At 37.3% G+C, this 20885-nt stretch overlaps 2 protein-coding genes across 7 annotated transcripts in view; one reads left to right on the top strand and one right to left on the bottom strand.

Annotated features, from left to right (window-relative positions):
* Positions 1-131: 131 nt before the first annotated feature.
* Positions 132-12429, top strand: tfg (trafficking from ER to golgi regulator). 2 transcript variants are annotated; one of them, XM_079881261.1, is made up of 8 exons: positions 132-257; positions 1817-2004; positions 4918-5001; positions 7951-8097; positions 8500-8649; positions 9021-9176; positions 11134-11217; positions 11754-12429. In XM_079881261.1, the coding sequence occupies exons 2-8, from the start codon at positions 1821-1823 to the stop codon at positions 12137-12139; spliced, it is 1191 nt and encodes a 396-aa protein (XP_079737387.1). In that variant the 5' UTR covers positions 132-257; positions 1817-1820; the 3' UTR covers positions 12140-12429. The 2 variants fall into 2 exon arrangements, with proteins under 2 accessions (XP_079737387.1, XP_079737388.1); XM_079881262.1 differs by having other exon boundaries at positions 170-257; positions 1820-2004.
* A 95-nt stretch (positions 12430-12524) lies between these two features.
* abi3bpa (ABI family, member 3 (NESH) binding protein a) overlaps positions 12525-20885 on the bottom strand; it is a 66410-nt gene continuing 58049 nt past the window's right edge. For all 5 annotated transcript variants that reach the window (XM_079881253.1, XM_079881255.1, XM_079881254.1 and 2 more), the window contains 11 exons: positions 20219-20287; positions 18942-18983; positions 18714-18836; positions 18412-18501; positions 18108-18317; positions 16531-16636; positions 16183-16262; positions 14538-14567; positions 14288-14446; positions 14088-14210; positions 12525-13999 (listed from right to left, as the gene is read on the bottom strand). In XM_079881253.1, coding sequence (XP_079737379.1) covers positions 13884-13999; positions 14088-14210; positions 14288-14446; positions 14538-14567; positions 16183-16262; positions 16531-16636; positions 18108-18317; positions 18412-18501; positions 18714-18836; positions 18942-18983; positions 20219-20287 — 1148 coding nt within the window. In that variant the 3' untranslated portion in view covers positions 12525-13883. The remainder of the gene's footprint in view (positions 14000-14087; positions 14211-14287; positions 14447-14537; positions 14568-16182; positions 16263-16530; positions 16637-18107; positions 18318-18411; positions 18502-18713; positions 18837-18941; positions 18984-20218; positions 20288-20885) is intronic.

Genomic DNA, 20885 nt, shown 5'->3' with positions numbered 1-20885 from the left:
AAATGAACTGATAGATTTAATATAGAATATATGTATTTTTTTGGTTTAGTAACAAAATTCAGACTCCATATAGGCCACCTCATCAGTAGGCCTAGTAATTAAATTTACAAGTGTCCGGATAGCGCGCATGCGCGTTTGTGGTTTTGCCACGTACAGGTCGCTGTGAGGCGTTTCCGATCAGCAGTCAGTCAGACGTCGTTCAGCTGAAGTCCAGGACACACAGGCTGCTGCTGGGATTGACACGTCCAAACCACCAGGTAGAGACTCGGGGCTTCTCGTACAAACATGTACATACGTTTATATGGTTACTTTACAGGTTTGTAGGGCAAAATATCCTGGATAATAACCATTAGCAGTTAGCCGGTTATCAAGCAAACTAGCATTAGCATAGCTTAGCCTGTGTGAAACTAGGGCAAGCTAAAAAAAAACAAAGACGTTTTGTATAAAAGGCAGTGTTTTTAAAAACAGTATGGGGTAGGTAAATAGCAGTATTTAAACACACAGGAATGATTGTTGTAATAACTTATGTGAGATTTGTTAACAGTATTTATTTAATTATTTACGCCGGGAGAATTGTCACGCTCAGACCTTTTTTTGGCAGGAAGTTGCTGCATCATCAGGTGAATGAGGCCTGATGAGATGTTTTCAACGAATCATTCTTTTGCTTGACTTTTAAAAGGCCTGATGTGTGGTGTTGCCCTAAAACCTCAAAACCACATCATCTTCTCGTCTAAACGATCAGTTAGCTTAGATAGCTGATGGGCTGTTGTTATTGGAAACTGTCATCTAAGTTACCCTATTTAACATGTCCAACCAGAGAAAACCTTCATATGCACTACAAATTCATACAACGTGTTAAAATAGTAATGTAAGAGCGAAGTAAATCAGGATTTGATTGCCAGTTTTGTAATTTTCTTGATCCAGCGGGCCAGAATTGGCAGAGTTTTAATCGTGTTTGTCGTTGAATTCAATATGAGTCAAATACAGGTCTGTCTACATGCCAGTTAGAAAGTCCGGATGAGATCGTTCTTGATTGAACGCGCACACTCAAACCGTTTGTATTGTGATATAAAACCCAAAATGTGTCTCCCTATCATTTTGTCTGAGGCCAAAGTCTGTACCGGGAAATGTAACTTACATGTGCCAAATCATCTTAGATCTCCTGACCCTTAGACTTTCATGAACTTATAGTATGTCACAGCAATGTACAGTAGCACTTGTTCAGATAAAACCTCATAGATGAGTCACTGGGTTTGAGTAAGAAATAAGTGATTCCCTGACGTTTTTAATATCCATAACAAAAGCAGGAAAGTTAGTGGTGGGTGAAGACTCATTGAGTTACAACTATCACATTTCATAGTTAACTGTTGTGTTGCGAGTGGAATTATGTGCTTCTGATAGAAGAACATAATGATTGTGTCTTCATAGATCGTGCCAGAGGTTTTACTCTGGGCTATTAGCTATATAAGTCTGTATATGCGTACATTTAATGTAGGCAGAGCTCTGCTGAAGCTCTTATAGTGTGTTTCGTTTCAGCTTGTTGTTGTTGTACTATCAGATGTGCATGTGATGCATTAGTTATAAATGGGCCGCTTCTAAAGCTAATAGTGCAGTAATAGTAAGAGTGTCATATTGGCTGGCATAAGTGGCCATTTTGACAATTTGTATTTATTCTGCAGTGGATTCATATAATTTCGATTGCGATTGTATTAAATTGGATACCATGCTCGTTAGGCATTGGTCAGTATAACCCATTTTTTGAAATATATATAAAAATTTCAAATACAGTATTTACAGTAAAAAAATGTTTTTCCAGCAGTATGAATGGCCAGCTGGACCTGAGTGGAAAGCTGATCATTAAAGCTCAGCTGGGGGATGATATTCGTCGTATCCCCATCCACAATGAAGACATCACCTACGACGAGCTCCTGCTGATGATGCAGCGAGTCTTTCGTGGGCAGCTACAGAGCAGTGATGAAGTCGCCATCAAATATAAGGATGAAGGTCTGTCTTAAAGATTAATTAATTTGGAATATACTTATTTTTTATAGAATGTTGCAGTGCTTATAATAAATGATTTATCCGTGCACATCCTTCTTTTTTGTTTTTTTTTATTCATATGCCCTTGTTTTTTTTTTTTTAAATTCATATGCCCTCGTAATCTTTAATCTGAAACATTAACCTCCTCTCCCCCTCAATATAGGGCTGGGTGAAATGGCAGGAAAATCATGATTCACAATTTTTCATGTTGGATTTACTATTTTCCAAGAGACTGAGCAGTATAGCTAAATTAATTTCCCTATTTTAAAAATGTAGCCTTACAAGGTAACAAAATGTATAAATAAAGATAAAAGAATGACAGACCATTTAGGCCAAAGGAGGGGTTGGCAAAGATGAAAGTATTTTTCATTATTTTATCTTTGTTATTATAAATAAGAACAAAGATACACATTACAAATGCAATATAATATAGAAATGAAATAAACAGTGCTTTATTTTTTCACAGTAGGTGTATTTAACATTAGTATTCAGTTCTAGTAAGAAATTGAATAAATATATGTAAAAATAAAATACGACAGACTTCACTGTATAAATTATATTTACATTGATTATTATTAAAGCTACTGAAGTTATTCAGTAAAGAGCAGTAAGTGATTTTCTCTTTGATTTATTAACATTAATGACAAGCGGCAGTAGGTCTAGTAGGCCGCTCTCTTTAATACCTCATGCACTGATCTAATATACAGACACGCATCTGGTTTTCTCCCAACTGATACATTCACTTAAGACATAACTTACTGTTTTTGTAAACCTTGTGTGTATTTGACAGTTGAAGCACAATGAGATGCTAAATATACCTTAGTTTAGTACTCACGCTGTTTGACAGGCTTTTAGTGTGTGCCGCTTTGGGTGTGCCTGTCAGAACAGCGTGCAAATAAAATGTTTAACGGGCAAGGTTTAATACGCATGCAAATAATAAACTTTCGTGATTGTGAATAACTGCAAAATGTCACGTGAGTGTCATCCTTTGGTTACGCTACAGTATATGATCACCCTATCATTCATTCAAGTGATGTTAAACCATTCAAGCATAAGATGCAAAAAAAATAACTCAAATATGTCTGTGAAGCGACTCTCTGTCAACAAACACCCAAAACGGGCACACAGAATGCCACTTCAGACAGCGCGCCAGAGCCGCATTGAATTTTTTCCCCGCACTTAAAAAGACCACACCGTTTAGTCCAGTATCCTCGTCAGCAGAGTCTTAAATAAGTTAAAAAGAATTAAATTAATGTAAATAGTTATGAGAAAATAGGATGCGTGTCAGATCCACATCATCTGCGTCTGGTTTTAAAGTGACAGCAGCCTAATAAACCTGCTGCTGTCTGTCATTAATGTTAATCAAAGAACAAAGAGAAAATCATTCACTGCCCTTGACTGAATAACTTTGTAGCTTTAGTAAGGATTAATCTATATTCAATTTATAATTTATGCAGAGGAGACTGTGCAGTGTTTATTAAAGGAGAACTCCGGTCAATTTTAACATCGAGCTCATTTTTTTGTAAATTTGGAGTGCTGTCAGTACAGAGAACAACGACAAAAATCGGTGTTGCCTACACCGTGTTATCCTCTTTTTAAAATTTGCACCCTGTTAACTTCAATGGGGCAAGTTTTAAACCTGCTTTTAGCCTCTTAACATCCTTGATGTGTCATTACAAGTGCACAGCCATTGTGAGTGATTCCTTCAGAGTGAACACGGGTGAATCTGACTGCAGTAGATGTGAAAGATATTAATAAAAGTGATGTTATTTCAGCCAGCACACATACCTGTATTTACATCCTGTTTTCGGTCGAAGTCCACAGTAGTCGATTGTCGAGTTCACGCGCATAGGTTATCGCGCGCGTGAACTCGACAATCGACTACTGTGGACTTCGACCGAAAACAGGAAGAAAATACAGGTATGTGCGAACTGAAGTCAACAGGGTGCAAATTTTAAAAAGAGGATAACACGGTGTAGGCAACACTGATTTTTGTTGTTGTTCTCTGTACTGACAGCACTCCAAATTTACAAAAAAATGAGCTCAATGTTAAAATTGACCGGAGTTCTCCTTTAACTGCGCAGATGCAGAAATCATTTCTGTATTATTCAGTTTCTGTATATTTACCTGTTAGACGTACCTAAAAATCTTAAATCACTGTTTACAAGGTTATATGGGTCAGAACCCATGAAATGAAAACAATTACTTTTTTGTGCATTTTAGCAGGGGAGGTAAAAATATGAACCGGTCTGACTGGGACAGTAGAAAAAAACCTTAGTGCTGAGCCCTCAGCATAAGGCACAGCTAAATGTGACATTTATTTCAATGGGTTAATGTGAAAATTGTTTTAAGTTCACTTTTAAAAGCCTATTTAATGTTAAAGATGATAGCTTTTAATTATAGTGTAATGTTAAATGGCTATAATTAATGGCTGAAATTGAGAAAAAAATCCATGTAATTGTGACAGCAGCATCAGTTCTGACATCAGTATCAGTTCTGGTATCAGTGATACTGGCCTTCGTTCATAGTGATTAACAAAAAGATTACATTAAATATATAAAAAAAACGTCTTTGTACATTATTTTGGAGGATCATGTGAAAGTATTACTATATAAAAATATATTTTAAAAACTTAAATGTTTGGTGCAATTAATCGTGATTAATTACAGAAAAATGTGTGATTTAAGAGTTTGTTTGGCTGCACTAGTATTTTTCCATTTGCTTATCAGTCATGTTGTATAATACTATAAGACAAATAAACCTATATATGTTCTTAATCAAATCTCTCAGTAGTTTTGCACTACAGACTTTGGTCTAGATCTCTAGAACTCTGTACTGTATCTTTTTTTTATCATTCATTTGTCTGTTCTCTTTCAGATGATGACCTTATCACCATCTTTGACAGTTCTGATTTGTCCTTTGCGATCCAGTGCAGTAGAATATTGAAGCTCACTCTTTTTGGTAAGAAACCAGCAATGCTTAGGGTTTTTTCCTCAACCTGACATAAAGGAATATTCTAGAGTCAGTGAAAAATGTTTACAGTAATACACTTACAGTGGAAGCCTAGGGTGTCAGTATGAAACTGGTGATGTGTATATTGGAATTACCAACTACCATGTATAAACTCTGTTACTTTCACTCGGTATCTGCACCATGAAGGAGCGTGACAGGAATGTGATGTTACTTTTTGTAAAGCATTGTTTACATATAGCAGAATTAAAACAATAAATGATGTAATGCACAACCAGAAGTTAATTGGTGTAAAAAGTAGGCACAACTTAAAATAACTATGTAAAACAACTTTATTGTTCTAATGGGGATTTTTTTTATTTGCTTTAAAATCTGAAGCTTGAAGCTTGTATTTTTGTTCAGTCCTCCAGCCCACCTGCCTGCTAGGCTTCCATTGTACGTTTATATCGTTTATATCTGTAAATGTGTTTTTAGTTCATTTTACAAACTTAGGGGCAAGTTATATTCTTATAACAACTTCAGGCCACAGATACAGGCACAACAACACTGTTCGCATCAGTGCTAATCATGCTCAGAGTTAAGGTCAGTGAGCTTGTGTAGGTTTATCTTACCTGCAGGAAGATCATATTCCAAAAACGCTCCAGTGGTCATGGTGTCCCTTGACAGAATAGGTGTATAGCACTATAAGAACCAAGCAGCTCAAATGCAGCCCATAGTTGTTTTTATGTTTTTTGGATGGTGTTTTTTTACATAAAAAAAAAAAAAAGAAAAAGAAGCATATCAAGTTAAAGATTTTTGATTCCACATTGTGTCTTTGTGACTCAGAACAGTGTTATCCGGAGCTGTGTCCTTTAACCTTTGGGTTAAAATTGACTCTCTGTTAAGCACATAATCCCACATCGGCATGGATGGTGTATTATTGCGGAGTTAAGCTCTTTTAATCTTAAAAATGCTGAACATGGTCATATTTCATCCAACCAGATGTCGTTTTTTTTCTCTTTCAATGATAACACAGCTGGAGCTTTTAGTGTCCAGCAGAGGGTGCAATAGAACAAGATTTGAACTGAAAATGACTGACCATGTGAGGTTATCAGTGGGGTGTTCATTTGGGATTTTGGGTGCAATGGAACCTTAAAATCTGGTGGTAACCCCTTTAAGTGTGACTTGATTGTCCAAATACTTGTTGGGCCACTGATATGACACAACATTTGGATTTTTAAATGTATCCTAAATGTTAACAGATTTAATGCAGTACTTAAAACAGAATGAGTATTTCTGATACATGCATTGTGACCAGTTGCTACTTTTGATTAACATAAAGCACTGGTTCTCAACCAGGGGGCCAGGGCACCTCAAGATCACTTAAAATGATTTAAATTAAGATAAAACATTTTGTATTTTAATTCACCTCCTCAACAACTGTATGTTTTATTTGAAGAGCCAGGGTTCCCTTGGTCTTGGAAAACCTTGATATTTGAGGAAGCCTAATTTTAAAAAATGTGATTTCTAGACCTAGAAAAGTCATTAAAATGAATAAAATCTTAAAATGCCATGAGCACTTGTTTTATAAAGAACATACATTTTTCTAGTTATACCAAGCACTAAAATATTTAATCAGGTAGAAATTGTGAGTTTAAAATAATTTTAAGAATTCATGTCCTGTACATGAAGAGTCATGTAAATTCATTGGTTAAAAAGAGTGGAAGCCCTGCAGCTAACAAGCTTCTCTATACATGCCATCAATTTAAAGGGTCAGGGTCATTTTATAGGCTCTAAATCTGCTCTCAATTTCGTGAGCTGTGCTGAAAAGCAATTCTTCTTTTTAACTGGTCTGTGGCACAAACAAATATTCTTAAGAGAGGAAAATCAGACCCGGTTACTTGCCCAATAACGTCATGCTCTCTCTGTTCTAGCGATGTTTGGCTCACACAGGTACATCTGCACTGCAGTGTCAGTGCCAGTTCTCAGCATGTGCCGACTATTCTTCAAATGTGTCATCATAAACGCTGCCGAAGCTGTAGATTTGGTCTGCTTGATTCATACACTATTTTGCACTGATTTATTTGGCAAGTCTAGCCAAAATCAAAGGTTGCAATCTGTGTGGGTGTAACAAAAGCCAGTATTTATGCTCCAATTGTGTAGACCATGTGATCTGAGAGAACCGATTTTAGTACCAACTCAAAATATAAGTTTCTCTTCCTAATAAAAATAAAAATTAATAACTTTTGGTCAAGTTTGCGTTGTGCACTGTCCAAAGCATCTGTGCTCCAGCCAGATGAAGTCATGTCTTGACCTTGTATTAGCAAATGTAGCCCTGCCCTTTGTTGGATGGTTGAAGTAAAGAATTAAGATTTTAAGAGTTCAAATGTGCTGGTTCATGGTTGTATAATGTCACGTGTATGTATGCATCCCAAACGTGTGACTGGCGCCCAGGGGCTGGGTTGGACGCCTGCTAGAGCTTGTGTGAACTCTGAAGAGTCTGGAATGGTTCAAGTGGCAGGCGGTCTCACACATATGGACTTAGGAAAGAGCATTCCAAGCTCACACAAAACGGCAAAACTCTGGATTACCTCATCATATAGTCTGGCTATCTAAATGATCTAATTTTGTTGATCACTTGTTGACTTTGACATCCTATCCAGGCGAATTGAGACGAGTTTTCAGTGTTAAGTCATTTTTCCGTCCTAACTGAAAGCGAAAAGCTGCATGAAATGACAAAATCCTAGCGAATCAGAACTTTTTGATGTTTAATATGTTAGGACAGGAATTTGGATGAAAGAAAGGCATGACAAAAATAGAAATGAAGTGGTTGATGAAATGTCTGGCAGCTGGTTAGAAATAGAACCCATACTAACATGGATTAGAACAATAGTTTTATGGAAATATTTAGAACAAAGCGTTAGACAGTGCTTTCAAAAATAATGCTTGTGTTTTTCGCAGTGAATGGGCAGCCTCGGCCACTGGAGTCATCTCAGGTGAAGCACCTGCGTAGAGAACTGATCCATTTGAGGAATAAAGTCAACAGCTTGCTGGACAGCCTGGAGCCCCCCTCAGAGTCTGTCCCAGAGAGCACCAACCCAGAAACCGGTACACACATGAGTTATTCTCTTGTTCTTCATATCCAATACTGTAACTAAAGCATTTGAAACATGTAAAATCACTCTAGAAGCTCACTTAGATTGTATAAGTTGGAGAACATAAAGGGTTTTCAGTGAAAACATAATTTACACACCCTTGTGTCTTTCCCAACCCATAAGACTTTACTACCGTGAAACATAACAACTCATAAATAATAAGTTATGTCTTGATGTGTCTCTTTTGAATGTATTCAAACACGTTTATCATATGGGTTTGGAGCAGAATGAGGAGGATGACAGAATTAAAATTTTGGGGTGAACTTTCTCTTTTAAATTGAACCTCATAAATTACCTAGAGAGGAACAGAAAGGCAGTACTTGAGCTGTCTTGTTTTGATGTCTCTGTGTGACAGAATGTGTGAATGATGCAGTAGATTCAACAATGAAGTATGCCCCGCCGGTTAGTGCTGCTAGCATGTCTGCGTTTGACCCCCTGAAGAACCAGGAAGAGGTCAACAAGAATGTCATTTCTGCATTTGGCCTGTCTGAGGAACATGCCCAAGGTACCTTATACATGTACAGATTTCATAGAACTTATTTGTGGCTTATTATTTGTGAAATTTCTCATTTGCTTGTTGTAATCAGAGTTCATTTCCCCAGTGTAAAAAAAAAACCCTAAAATGATATTTAAAAATAAACTTAATGTTCATTAATAGGTGGCTAAGTAATTGTATTTTTTTTTTTTTTCAGCTATAGCACTTTATATACATTCATAGTTTGTACTTTTCAATGGTTTATTATAGCCACTTGTAACCAAATAACCAAAAATAATGCTCCAAGTTTCAGTTGATGAGCTGGCACAGGTGTGTTTGTCTGCTGGAACCACCTGATTTATAATGAATCACATTTTCCTTATCTGTTCCTTGTTTTCCAGTTCCAGCTGTAGCCGCCACCGCTGCTGCAGAGGAGCGCTCTGCTACTCCAGACAGTATTGCCTCTTCATCCTCTGCAGCGCCCCCTTCTGCTGTGGCTTCCCAGGCTCCCCCACCTTACTCAGGGGTCCAACAACCTCCCTCTAGTACTATGGATGGTAAAATGCCACTTTTACAAATTGTACTCCAGTACACTTGTAGAAAGTGTAAAGTAGAAATCAGTCTAATCAGGGCTTCCTTAAGTCTGGCCAGTCGATTTTTGAGAATGCACATCCCTATTACAGATGTTTTTCTTCTGATGCTTATGGGAAAGAGTCCAGCGAAAGAAAAATGAACAAAGAATCATATGGCCACAAAGTCTTTGTAGTGGATTCAGAGCATGATGTTCTCCGCTTGGCCATTGAATATCTCCCCTCGTTCTTTATCCAAAAAACTTCCACATCAGTCCAGTGCACTTGAGAAATGCAGGCCGAATCTCGATTTGGCAGGAAGGTCACACACCTGTACTTACACATGTTCTCTCACACTCGTACAAACAATGCACACAAAACTTATTTGTTTGCAGCATAAAAGCACCTTACAGATGTTGTCTTCTAACTGAGGCCCTTGGGAATCTGTCCAGCGGAAGAAAAACAAACCACAAATCAAATGGCCTTCGCGTCAAGAGCATGATGTTATTCTCCGCCCGTCCATTGGGTTTGATCCCACCCCCTCCTCTTCCAAAGTTCTTCCAGATAGACGCAGTGCACATGATAAATTGTGCAGAACTGTTCTAGATTTGGCATATTGTGCGGATGGTTGCCATGGTTGCATGGAGCTATGGAGTTGTGATGCTTTTCTCTGCTTTATTGTTCCCATCGCATGCCGCACTGGGACACACACACAGCCTTTTCTCATTAGTATCTTGGTGCGATGCACACAAACATTTATGAACTTTGGATAATCTGTCTGCGTGCTTTGTGTCAGCGAAGCCGCTGTGACCTCTACCCATCGTGATATGTGAGGTCTGTTGATGTGCAGTGCAAGATTATATTGCTGTTTAAGGTCTTTAAAAATATTAGGATAATTGTAAGATTTTTTTTTTTTCATTTGGAATCCAACTAATGCCAAGTTCAGGCTATTGGATTTTAAGATCGATTTGCAAGTCAACTAGCTCGCCGACGGGCAAATCAGCGGGTGATCTGCACTCGCCAATCTTTGTGTGTGAACTACTCAACGACATCAAAGAGGCTTGCTGACACCTCTCCAACGCCAAACAAATATCTAGCATGATAATTATCTGGAGTTGTCGCGCCGAGCTACAGCCAGTGAGAGAGCAAGGCATGGGTTGAGGTCTCCGGAAGAAAAACTGCAGCAGCAACATGGCTTCAAGAAAAGTGTGGACTCTAGAAATGGAGCAAAATTTAATTGAACTCTGGCAGGAGAACGAATGCCTTTATGTTGTTGTTGTTTACTCCTGTTTCACGTCATTTCCTGTTCCAGATGTGTTGTGACAAAACGTGGTTTGGGGACCGGATAGAGTCGTTGGCTGACAGTTGTTGTCAGCTCGTGTAGTGTTGAGCCCCGGTTGCAAATCATTTACGTAGTGTGAACACCACAACAACTTCAAGACTCCAGATTACAGACAGCAAGTCATGTAGTCTGAATAGCACAGCGATCTGCCGACATTTAAAGTCGTGTTGTCTGAAATAGGTATATAAGTATTTAAAGTGTGTTGGTCAGGATCACGAACTGTGCCCTATACAGACGGTCAGACTGTCACCGACCGCCAGCGGTTAATCGAACCATTGACGGCTCAATATTAAATGATTTTCTTATTTGCATGTTTCCAATCAGCTCCTCTGTATTAGCGCTTTATTTGTTGATATTCCAAAGTAACATGCCAGATGTCCTACATTAAATTATATTCCAACGCAGAGTGAGAGAGATCAGTTCCTAATATTTATGGCCCTCTGGTGTTCCAGATTTTTCTCAAACTTTTGTTGGTGAAACCAAGCAACAGTGGGATATCCACGCTAGGATCCAATATGCTGCTTTCTGATTTTTATGGGAATTCCCTCCCTTAACACTGTGAATCTTAATCCTTAAAAAAAATTGTTTTCTGTGATTGAACAGGTCAGATGTATCAGCAGTATCAGGCTCCAGGTGGATATCCTCCGCCAGCGGGACCCCAGCAGCAGTACGGGATGCAGTACCCTGGTAATTCTTTAAAATGCATACTAATGATTTCTCCTTAAATTACAGCTGAGCTTTAAGCCTGGTTCATAACAAAACTGATAGTCTTTTTCAAACAATTGTTCATACACTATTTTGATGGTCTGATGCTTAATTTAATTTTCTCTGAAAAGTTTGGACAAAATTGGATAGCAAATAATTTAAAAACTAGCCTTGCCTGTGAAAATATATATATATTTATTATTATTTTTATTTTTTTAATATTTTCTTTTGTACATAAAGTTGTTAACTGCACTTTCTGATTTGCACTTTTAAGCAATCTAGCTACTTAGACAAAATCTGTCTCTTTAGACAAACAAATATGCTAATAACCTGTAATTACAATGAAAGAATAAGAACATGTACAATTACTAAAAAGTAAATAATCAAATATGTAAAATATAAGAAATGCAATCAATAGTGGCTTGTTGAAATATTTTTTTCTGTTTACTCCGAAGCATATATATTACCAAGCCTTAATGTTGTTTATTTTAAATTATTAATGTAACTCTCTTTTGCAGCTGGTTATACTCCTCAGTCTGGTGTTCCTCAGGCTCCGCCTGCTCAACAGCAGTTTCAGAATTACCCCACCACTACCTCTCAGGCAGCTGGTGCCCCTGGCTCAGCTCCTGGGTTTTCCAACCAGTCACAGGCTCCTGCTCCCCAAGGACCCACCCAGTACCCACCTGGAGCATTTCCTGCTCAAAATTACACATCCCAGGCCTCTCAGCAGCCAGCTAACTACAGCCTGCCTCCAACCTCCCAGGCCACAGGGGGGTATCAGCCCCGTCCTGGATACACCCCGCCGCCTGGCGCCACCCCTCCCCCAGGGGGTGCCAACCCCTATGCCCGAAACCGCCCCCCTTATGGCCAGGGCTACACCCAGCCGGGGCCTGGGTATCGGTAAAAGCCCTTTAATGTCCCCATAGCACCTCGCTACAAGTTTTCTGTCTCCAACACATCAGCCCTGAAATCTATGTTTGACATCCTAATATTGTGTTTGTTTGTTTGTGCTTTGGGTGCATGTATGAATGCATGTGACAGTGAGCTAGTGAAGGTTGTGTGTGTGTGTTTGCACACATGGGAGACCAAACGGTGTGGGAGTGGACAGCTGTGTGTGTGTGTGTGTGTGTGCGTGCGTGTGCAGTTTATTTTATCACCGGTCTCCTCATTGGTGTTATTTTGTCATAAACAATGAGTCTGTTTAAACACTAGAAAATGATCATAATCAAAGTAAGTGATATTTGTTTAGTTTTCTTTACTTGTTTTCTTTACTTTTTCAAATGTCCTGGTTTTTACTAACCCCTGGCTGGCCCTCTGCAGTGAAGCCTATCATTTCTGTATAAACTGTAACTGTTTTCAGGAGGTGAATAAAGACTTTGAGACTGAAGTAATGGGAGCTTTATTCATTTGTTTATAGAATAAACATTTATCTGCGATTCAGGTCTTTTCTCTAACTGATTTGAAGATTTCTTCTAAAACAATATGAAAACAGGACTTTTTTTTATATCAGATTCAGAAACAATTGTATTTTCTTTTTAAAAATTACAGCCACAAAAAAAGAGATCATAAAACGAAATAAATTGCTTGTGCTTTTATTAGTAAAGCAGATAAACATCTATAAAATCAAAATATCAATGTAAAAACTTTTTTTCATAAAATCTGGCATTTAAAAGCTTTCTCTGGAAATCATGAGTCACTGAACTTCTGTACAAAACAATAGACTTCCTTGTTAAAGTGATATTGCATGACATTAAAAACAGTATAAAACAGGATAATTACAACAATTAATTGAAAAGCTGCATGACTTGGATTATATGGCCTCTACTCTTTAAATTCCTTGTTTAATGTTGAACTTGAGCTGTTGAAGGAATATTCTGGGTTCAGTACGTTATTAACAGCGTGTTTCATTAACAACAGAAAAAAAACTCAACTCTATTTAAAAAAAAAACAAAAAAAACATGGTCAAAGCACTTATAATGAAAGTCTAGGGGCAAAGCATTGCACCCAGATAAATGTTAAAATACACAGTATTTTATAAGCAAAGCCAAAAGACTTAATGAGACTATTCACATGAGACCAGTGTAACTGAAACACTACAGATATGTCCAATTTTTCAACTCCTGCCATGACCATATAAAGCCAGTAAACCTGGTACCTTTAGCACAACACTTGCAATGTCCAAAAAAGGTCAGTTTACTGGGAGAAAAATCCACCTTTAGGAATTACTTTGGCAATTCCTAAGAAGAAGTTTATCATCCCAAAACAGTCCCACCACTAAATAATTGAGCTATAACAAAAATTGTATGGAAGAATAGAACATAAGAGCTTTAAAAATATTCACTTAAATATGTGACTACTGCATTTTTTTAAGTGACATATTCAACATTTTGATAAATAATATACACCTTTATTTAGCCTTTAAGGGAGCCTGCTTCCCTATATTATCAAAAGTTTAACTTCTTAATCTCAATGGTAACATTTATTCAGCTCTGTGCGTTTGCTGAACTGTTTGAGCTATAAATAATTCTATATGTGCTCGATAACCGAAAAACAGAGATGCATACTCTGTAGACAATCAAAAAAGACCGGTTCTTCCATGGGAACTGCTGTTTCTTATCCGTCATGTCTTCCATCTGCTCCTCGAGGTCCTACCACTTCCCAGGAATGGGTATCCCGCACTCGTACCAGGCCACATAGTTAATCATGGAATTTCCTCCGATCTCCCCAAAATGGACAGGCTCTTGACGCATGGCCCGGAAAAAGCCTTGATAAGAGAGGAGAAATCATCATATCTTTTGTCTGAGATTATTGTGTTTTTGTTTAAGAAACATGTTTTTTTTTTTATAAGAAACCTTGTATGGGTGGTAATTGGTTTGGCGGAAGAGGACCACCGGTTCGTCCATCCAGGAACGAGTCAACAAATTGGCAGTGGTCCTCCCCATACCCTGTTTGATCTCCTATGCTGTAGAACTTCCCTGAAGAAAGAATTAAAAAGGAACTAAGTTACTTTTAGCAGAAATATTTGGTGAGTCTGTAAATGGTTGATACCGACCTTTAAGAGAGTCGCTCAGGTAGATCTTGTATCTGAGAGAGTTGCACAGCTGGATACCCACAAACTTGCGGTACCAGGTCCGCTTTATGAACTGCCGCCCGTTGCACTCTGAGTACGAGTCGGCTTTGAACGGAAACGATGACCAGATGGCATTTTTACCTATGAGAGCCCATATAGTTTAGACATTTTACATTTTGTACATTTTGTATAGACATTGCGTTATATTGTATACTTGGATTGAAACACTTACCAGTGGGGGTTTCACTTACGCGAGGATCAGCTGCAGTACAGAAGAAACATGATGTCAAAGCAACTTGCATAATGCATAAATGCATAATCAATATTTTGTGATTTTTCATTAATGTCTATTAGCTTCATGAGCGCCATACACTGCTGTTCAAAAGTTTGAAGTCAGTAGGATTTTTTTGTTTGCTTTTAAAAGAATATTGTGAAATATTATTACAATTTAAAATAACTATTTTCTAGTTAAATATATTTTAAAATGTAATTTATTCCTAGATGGCAAAGCTGAATTTCCAGCATCATTTCTCCAGTCTTCAGTGTCACATTAACCCTCTCGAAATCTTTCTAATATGATGATTTAGTGCTCAAGAAACATTATTATTATCAATTTTAAAAGCTGTGCTGCTTAATATTTTGGTGAAAACTGTAATATATTTTTTCATGATATTTAAAAAAAAAAATAGAACTTTAAAAACAACATTTAGTTTAATTAGAAATATTTTGTAGCATACATTTATTTTAAATGTATAAATATCTTTAGTCACTTTTGATCAATTTAACGCATCCTTGCTGAATAATATTGTTCATTTCTTTTAAAGCCCAAAGGTTTGAATGGTAGTGTACTGTAAATGCAAGTGTATGTCAAAAAATTTATGAAATTAACCATTTTCCTCCATACCTACTATGAAACTATACATATGTGAATTAGGTTGATCCAAACACGTAATTGTCAAAGGTAAGAATTCCTTCCTTAAACATAAGCCAGACAATATGCCATCAGGTAAGTAACTCCACTCAAGGTCTGAATATATCAAAACAGCATGTTTTTGGACTTATTTCTAACAAAGTTACAAAAAAATCTAAAGCACCAGGAAATTCCCCTGAGTTGTCCTTCATGATGTACAATTTTCCAGGGCTTGTGTCAGATATCCTCATGGTTATTATTATTTTCTGGCAGTTTATCAGGGCCCCAGTACTGTATTTTTTTATACCTAAATGACTTCAATAGACACAGAAGAGTGAACACATTGGAACTATTAGGCACATTAGCCACATTACTCTCACTGCTGACAGTAATGCTTATATGCTAACTATACATATATATTACAGCAATGGTTCATTGCCAATTTCACACACCTGTGAGATCGATCTTTTGTTCTTAAGTTACCTTGGCCTGCCTGACACTATTATTCCATGAGTACCAGTTTATTTAAATTGTTGAATGACATCAAACACAATCGGCTCTCACGCAACTTGTGACTTGCTTTCGATTGTTTTTGAATGATTTACATTAAGGTCTGTTTTTCACACAAAGCTCTCGTATGGCTTCAGATATCTTGAAACAGCACAAAAGTTGTGCAGACTTCTTTTTGGCGCTTGTTTTCTTTTTTAGAACTTCACATGCCATTGATTTTGTTATGGAAAAGAGTGACTCTGAAGGTAAAAATCATTAATGCTTCTCTTGTTGATACAATGGCCAATTGGGGACACTTTTGGAATAAATAGAGCTCAGATTCACTGGATGAGCCAGATGATTTCACAATGATCTCAGAACATACTGTGGTTGGAGCTTTTCGCTTATATTCTTACACACACAATTTATTCACAATGAATTCATGTCTTAGGCCTTTAACATTTCTCTTTCCGCTTACCTGACTCAGTACTAAAACTGACTGGATCACTTGTTGGACCTGTACCCAGCTCGTTCTTTGGTGTAACTTTGAATTCATAACTGCAAGAGAAAATGGAGTTAACCATTCTGAACCAATAGTATTGGTCAGACAACCAGATATTATTATTTAGATGTATGTTACTGTAACAAATATTATGGGGACCTTGAAGGCCTCACAGTGAAAACTGCTTCATGAAGGGACTAAATGATGGCCTCATTTCCAATCTGCTTAAAGACTTCTTTAAAATAGGTCTAGGTGTAGTGTGTAGCAATTACAATTAGCTTAATTTAGGAAGTCCATGACACAGAACATGGCATGTGTTCATACCTGCTCTCTGGTTTCAGGTTCTCCACAGCGGTATGTGTTTGATTTGTTGTCTGGATGGACACCTCTTCTCCATGCGGACCCTTGGTTGAGGAAACTACGTCATATTCTATTGAGACCAAAAAAAAATTTAATGGTGTGTGTTTTTTTGTGTGTACTTTTGGGATGGGGGGGGGGTTGGGTCATTAGTCAAAAGTTTTGGGCCAGTAAGATTTTTAAATAAATGTTTTTTGTTGTTTTTTTCTAATTAAAGAATCCAAGGGGGAACAACTGTTTTCATGTTAAAATAATTTCTGAAGGATTATGTGACACTAACGACTGGAATAATGGCAACTTTTCAGCTTTAACAATTATTGTTTTTTTTTAATCAAATAAATCTGGCCTTAATGAGAATAAGAGGCAGCTTAAAAAAAAAAAGACAAAATTTTGAATGGCAGTGTATTTCCTTTCTTCCATGAAAGGTTTGGATTGACTTATTTTAAAGTGAGTAAATAATGACAGATTTAAAAATGTTTTATATCTCATATATCTTGTTAAATCAAACTAAAGTAAGTCTAAGCAAAGCCTCAAGTCAAACCAGTTCACTTGGCGGCCATCTTGGCAACACCTCTCTCGGGCAGTTCTTTTTTATTTAGGTAATGTGCATAAAACTTCAGCTCCTTTCTGATGGAATGCAGAAAAGACAAAAAATCTGTCAAAATTTGTCATGGGTACTGTTCAAAGACATATTTCAAATCAGCAATATAATCTGACAACAATGGTATCATATATTTTACTTCCTAAGCTCAAACCAACACTAAAAAAATATATTTTTCAGGCTTGTCCAGCTAATGCACATTCCAGAGTTAAAGGGTTAGTTCACCCAAAACGGAAAATTCTGTCATTTATTACTCACCCTCATGTCTTTCCAGACCCGTAAGATCTTCATTCATCTTCGGAACACAGATATTTTTTATGATATTTTTTATGAAATCCGAGAGTTGGGGGTTGAAATGACGTGAGGGTGAGTAATTAATAAAATAATTAAAATTTCTGAGTGAACCATTTAAAAAACAGACATTGCATTCATCAGAAAAGTTGGCTCTTTTAACTTTCATTCCTACAGCTGCCATATTGGGCATTGCAACTTTTTCCTTTCATTTCTCAAATTGTCCATCACCAACTTCTACACTGTCTCTAGTTTAAGTCTAGTTCTCTATTTTAAAGTCCCCGTGAACCGGAAGTTGCAAACGACTTTTCTCCAGTGTTGTGACGTATTTCCAAGTGAAACGGAATATTGAACAGAGGGCAGGGTTTTACTTAAGCGCTCCTCCTCTCCATCTCTGCTCATAGCAGACTAACGGTTTGAGGCGAGTGGTTAAGGTTTTTCAACCCAAGCCGTCAAACTGACGTCATCAGAAAAGGAACGCCATTCCAGACGACCGGAAGTCACTTTTCAGATTTTGATTAAAGATTACCACGGCAAACAGTTTTTTTCTGTGTATTAACTTGCACGGATTAATTGTTCGCCACAAGACTAGTAATATGCGCTAACAAAGTAAATAGGGTCAATTTTGATTTCATGTCGACTTTAAGTCTACCTGTGGTCTCATTGTCTGTTTTGTCCCAGTCAAGGATGACGAAAGAGGGGCATCCCTCTACTGTGACTACAGTAAGGTTGGATGGAGGGGTCTTGGGCGGGCCAGTGACATTCATGTATACCACCTCCTCATCAGGAAAGAAGCTGAGAGACTGAGTGACAGAGCATGGCTCCTCCGGGCGTTTGTCAGTTCTATAGACCACATGAGGCGCTGCAAAAAGACGACAGGTGACGACTTGTCAAAAGACTGAATTGTAAAATAGACCTCCAATTCCTCAATAAATGATTTTGACCCATATACCTACCTACAAAACGTTTCTTCCCCGTTGCATCCACCTCAGATACGGGATGAGGACTGAATACAGAGGAGTTGTCACCGGTGTGAAAACGACTGCCTAGGATTCAAAGACATACATGAAACAATCAAAAGATCAAGACTCCAACTCTGTTAGACTTATTACGCCTATTATTCTCAGCAGATCTTCATAATAACTTTATAATAGAAACTGGCACACAAATACTCAAATTTCAGTATCCAGCGTGTTGTCTTCATCATAGGTTTCTATAAATTAACTGTACAAATCACAGAACATGCATTAGACCATACCTTCAAAGGCAGATTGTGGTGTTGTTTGTGAAGTTTCTTTATTGGTTGGTTTTTCAGTAGTGGGTGGAGCTAGAGGTTTCAGATCTGGGACTGGGTCCATCTGCTTCAGATCAATAATCTTTTCTAAAAGTTAACATGGAAAATGTTTCATCAATTAGCAACAAAATATATGCACATCAAGACTGTCGCCATATCAACTTTGATATCTTTATTTGTCAGTGTTCTCACCCTTTTCTTTAGTCTCTGAAACCTGGTTTAGCTTTGTCTTAACTGTAAAAGAAGACAGAAGTTTAGCAGGAGATACGGGGAAATTGTTTTTGGTTAATCAAGGGTTCAGTGAAAACATTAAAACCCATAAAGTCATGCTGTGGCTGAGATTAGTCTAAACAAAAAAAGAGAGCTATGTCTTTTTTTATTGTGTTGGTCCTTTTCCTTTTGTTTTCAATTAAAAATAATATCAGCGTAAAGGAAAAGCTATTTCACATTATTATAAATGTCCAAGGCCAGAAAACACTGCACTGACTATCATTTAGAAGTGAAGAAAAAGTATGTTCCAAATAACATTCACATGGTTGGAATTTAAAAAAAAAAAATACTGCATGACATCAGGCTAATGTCCGCACAGTCAGGGTATTGTGAGAGCCAAATGGGATCCTTTAATGCTGTCCAGACTCTCAGGACTGCACCGTCTCCAAGAACAGCTCTACGGGACCAATGCTATGATGGAGTGCAGAACTACACCGCTATAATTCTGGATATTCACTCAAAATAGAAGTCCAGGATAATATTGACCAAAAAATGTCAATTAATCAAATTCAAAACATGATTATTTCCCACAGCTCTCTTTAATGTTCCAGTACTCCAATATGTGATTCGCAAAACACTCCAAATCATTTTCAGGAATCTAATTTAGGATGAAAAAAATGAATGAATGTAAAACAGTTTCACGTTTTCCTCAAGTAATCATATATCTGCCAAAAGTGTTCAGGGCAGTAGACTTTCGAATAAAAGTCGGACTCTGGATGGATGGGATGAGCAATTGGGTAAGGACAGAGGGACTTGATTCTCCAAAATTTAGTTTCAGTGTTATCTTTGGTTGGGAGAAGGTGATGGAGAAAGTGTGAGAGGGTCCATGCTCATGTTTTGCCATGCTTTTCCAAAGAACTCTGAAAATCCATTATGACATGAACAGTACATAAATATTTTCTTTGGCCTAGAATTGTCATAAAATCCAGCTGCAAGGGAATCGTTCTCAAAACAAGAGATGTTTTCTACCAAACAGTGACATCTATCTCAAACAATATGTTAAAACTGTATCCAGTCTAGCACTATGCAAAATTAGATTCACAGGTTTTTTTGGGACAGGGGCTACGAAATCACTCAAAACTGAAGAACACAACAGGCTTTGAAACTACACTAACATCACAAGGACTGTAATGGAAATATATTGAAACCCCCTTTACAAGATACAACTATTAGCATTCAGAATCCATGAAGGAGTTTACCATGTTGCTTTCTGGGACGCTTCTGAGTTTTGGCCGCCGAAAGGCCTATATGACGCTCACCATGAGGCACTGTCAGGATACAAAAGACTGTTATAATCAAACCCATTTCATTCAAAGGATATGACAAAGAAATGTGTTAAAAGCATACAGAAACACTGTAAAACAATAATATGAGTACGGGAGTGTTTTTGTTAAATATTAAGAGTAAGAGACCAGATGTGAAGGGGAAAAAAGACTAAAATGTTGAAATGTTTAGTTTCAGCTGTAATATCAGGTGTCACAGGAGTAATCAGCTGTAGTGTAGAATTAAATGGCAGTGTGAAGAGGATAGGATGAGAAACAGACTTCTGGCAGAAAGAGACTGTGTGTGAGTGTGGTTTCCCTTTAGATTACACAAATCTTGTCAACAGGTCCTAAGAGTCCCTTAAAGAAATGAATTTATAACCCAACAGAGAAACCACATGCAAAAAAGAATGTATAGATATATACAAAAGCCAATTCAATCAACTGAGAAAGTTTAACATCCATAATATATATATATATATATATATATATATATATATATATATATTAAATATATATAAAAACTAAATTAATGACAGAATGAATGAATTAATGAAAGTAAGGATGGCTGGAAAGATCTTTGGAAGCATGAAAGGAAAGCTGA

This window comes from Squalius cephalus (assembly GCF_949319135.1).
Source record: "Squalius cephalus genome assembly, chromosome: 9".
Taxonomy (NCBI): domain Eukaryota; kingdom Metazoa; phylum Chordata; class Actinopteri; order Cypriniformes; family Leuciscidae; genus Squalius; species Squalius cephalus.
The sequence above is the reverse complement of the archived record's forward strand: the minus strand, read 5'-3'. Positions and strand labels throughout refer to the sequence as shown.

Coding starts and splice junctions, on each gene's coding strand:
- tfg (XM_079881261.1), top strand. CDS start 1,821: ATGAATGGCCAGCTGGACCTGAGTGGAAAGCTGATCATTAAAGCTCAG. Junction 8,098..8,499: donor GAGCACCAACCCAGAAACCG/GTACACACATGA, acceptor TCTGTGTGACAG/AATGTGTGAATGATGCAGTA. Junction 11,218..11,753: donor GTACGGGATGCAGTACCCTG/GTAATTCTTTAA, acceptor TCTCTTTTGCAG/CTGGTTATACTCCTCAGTCT.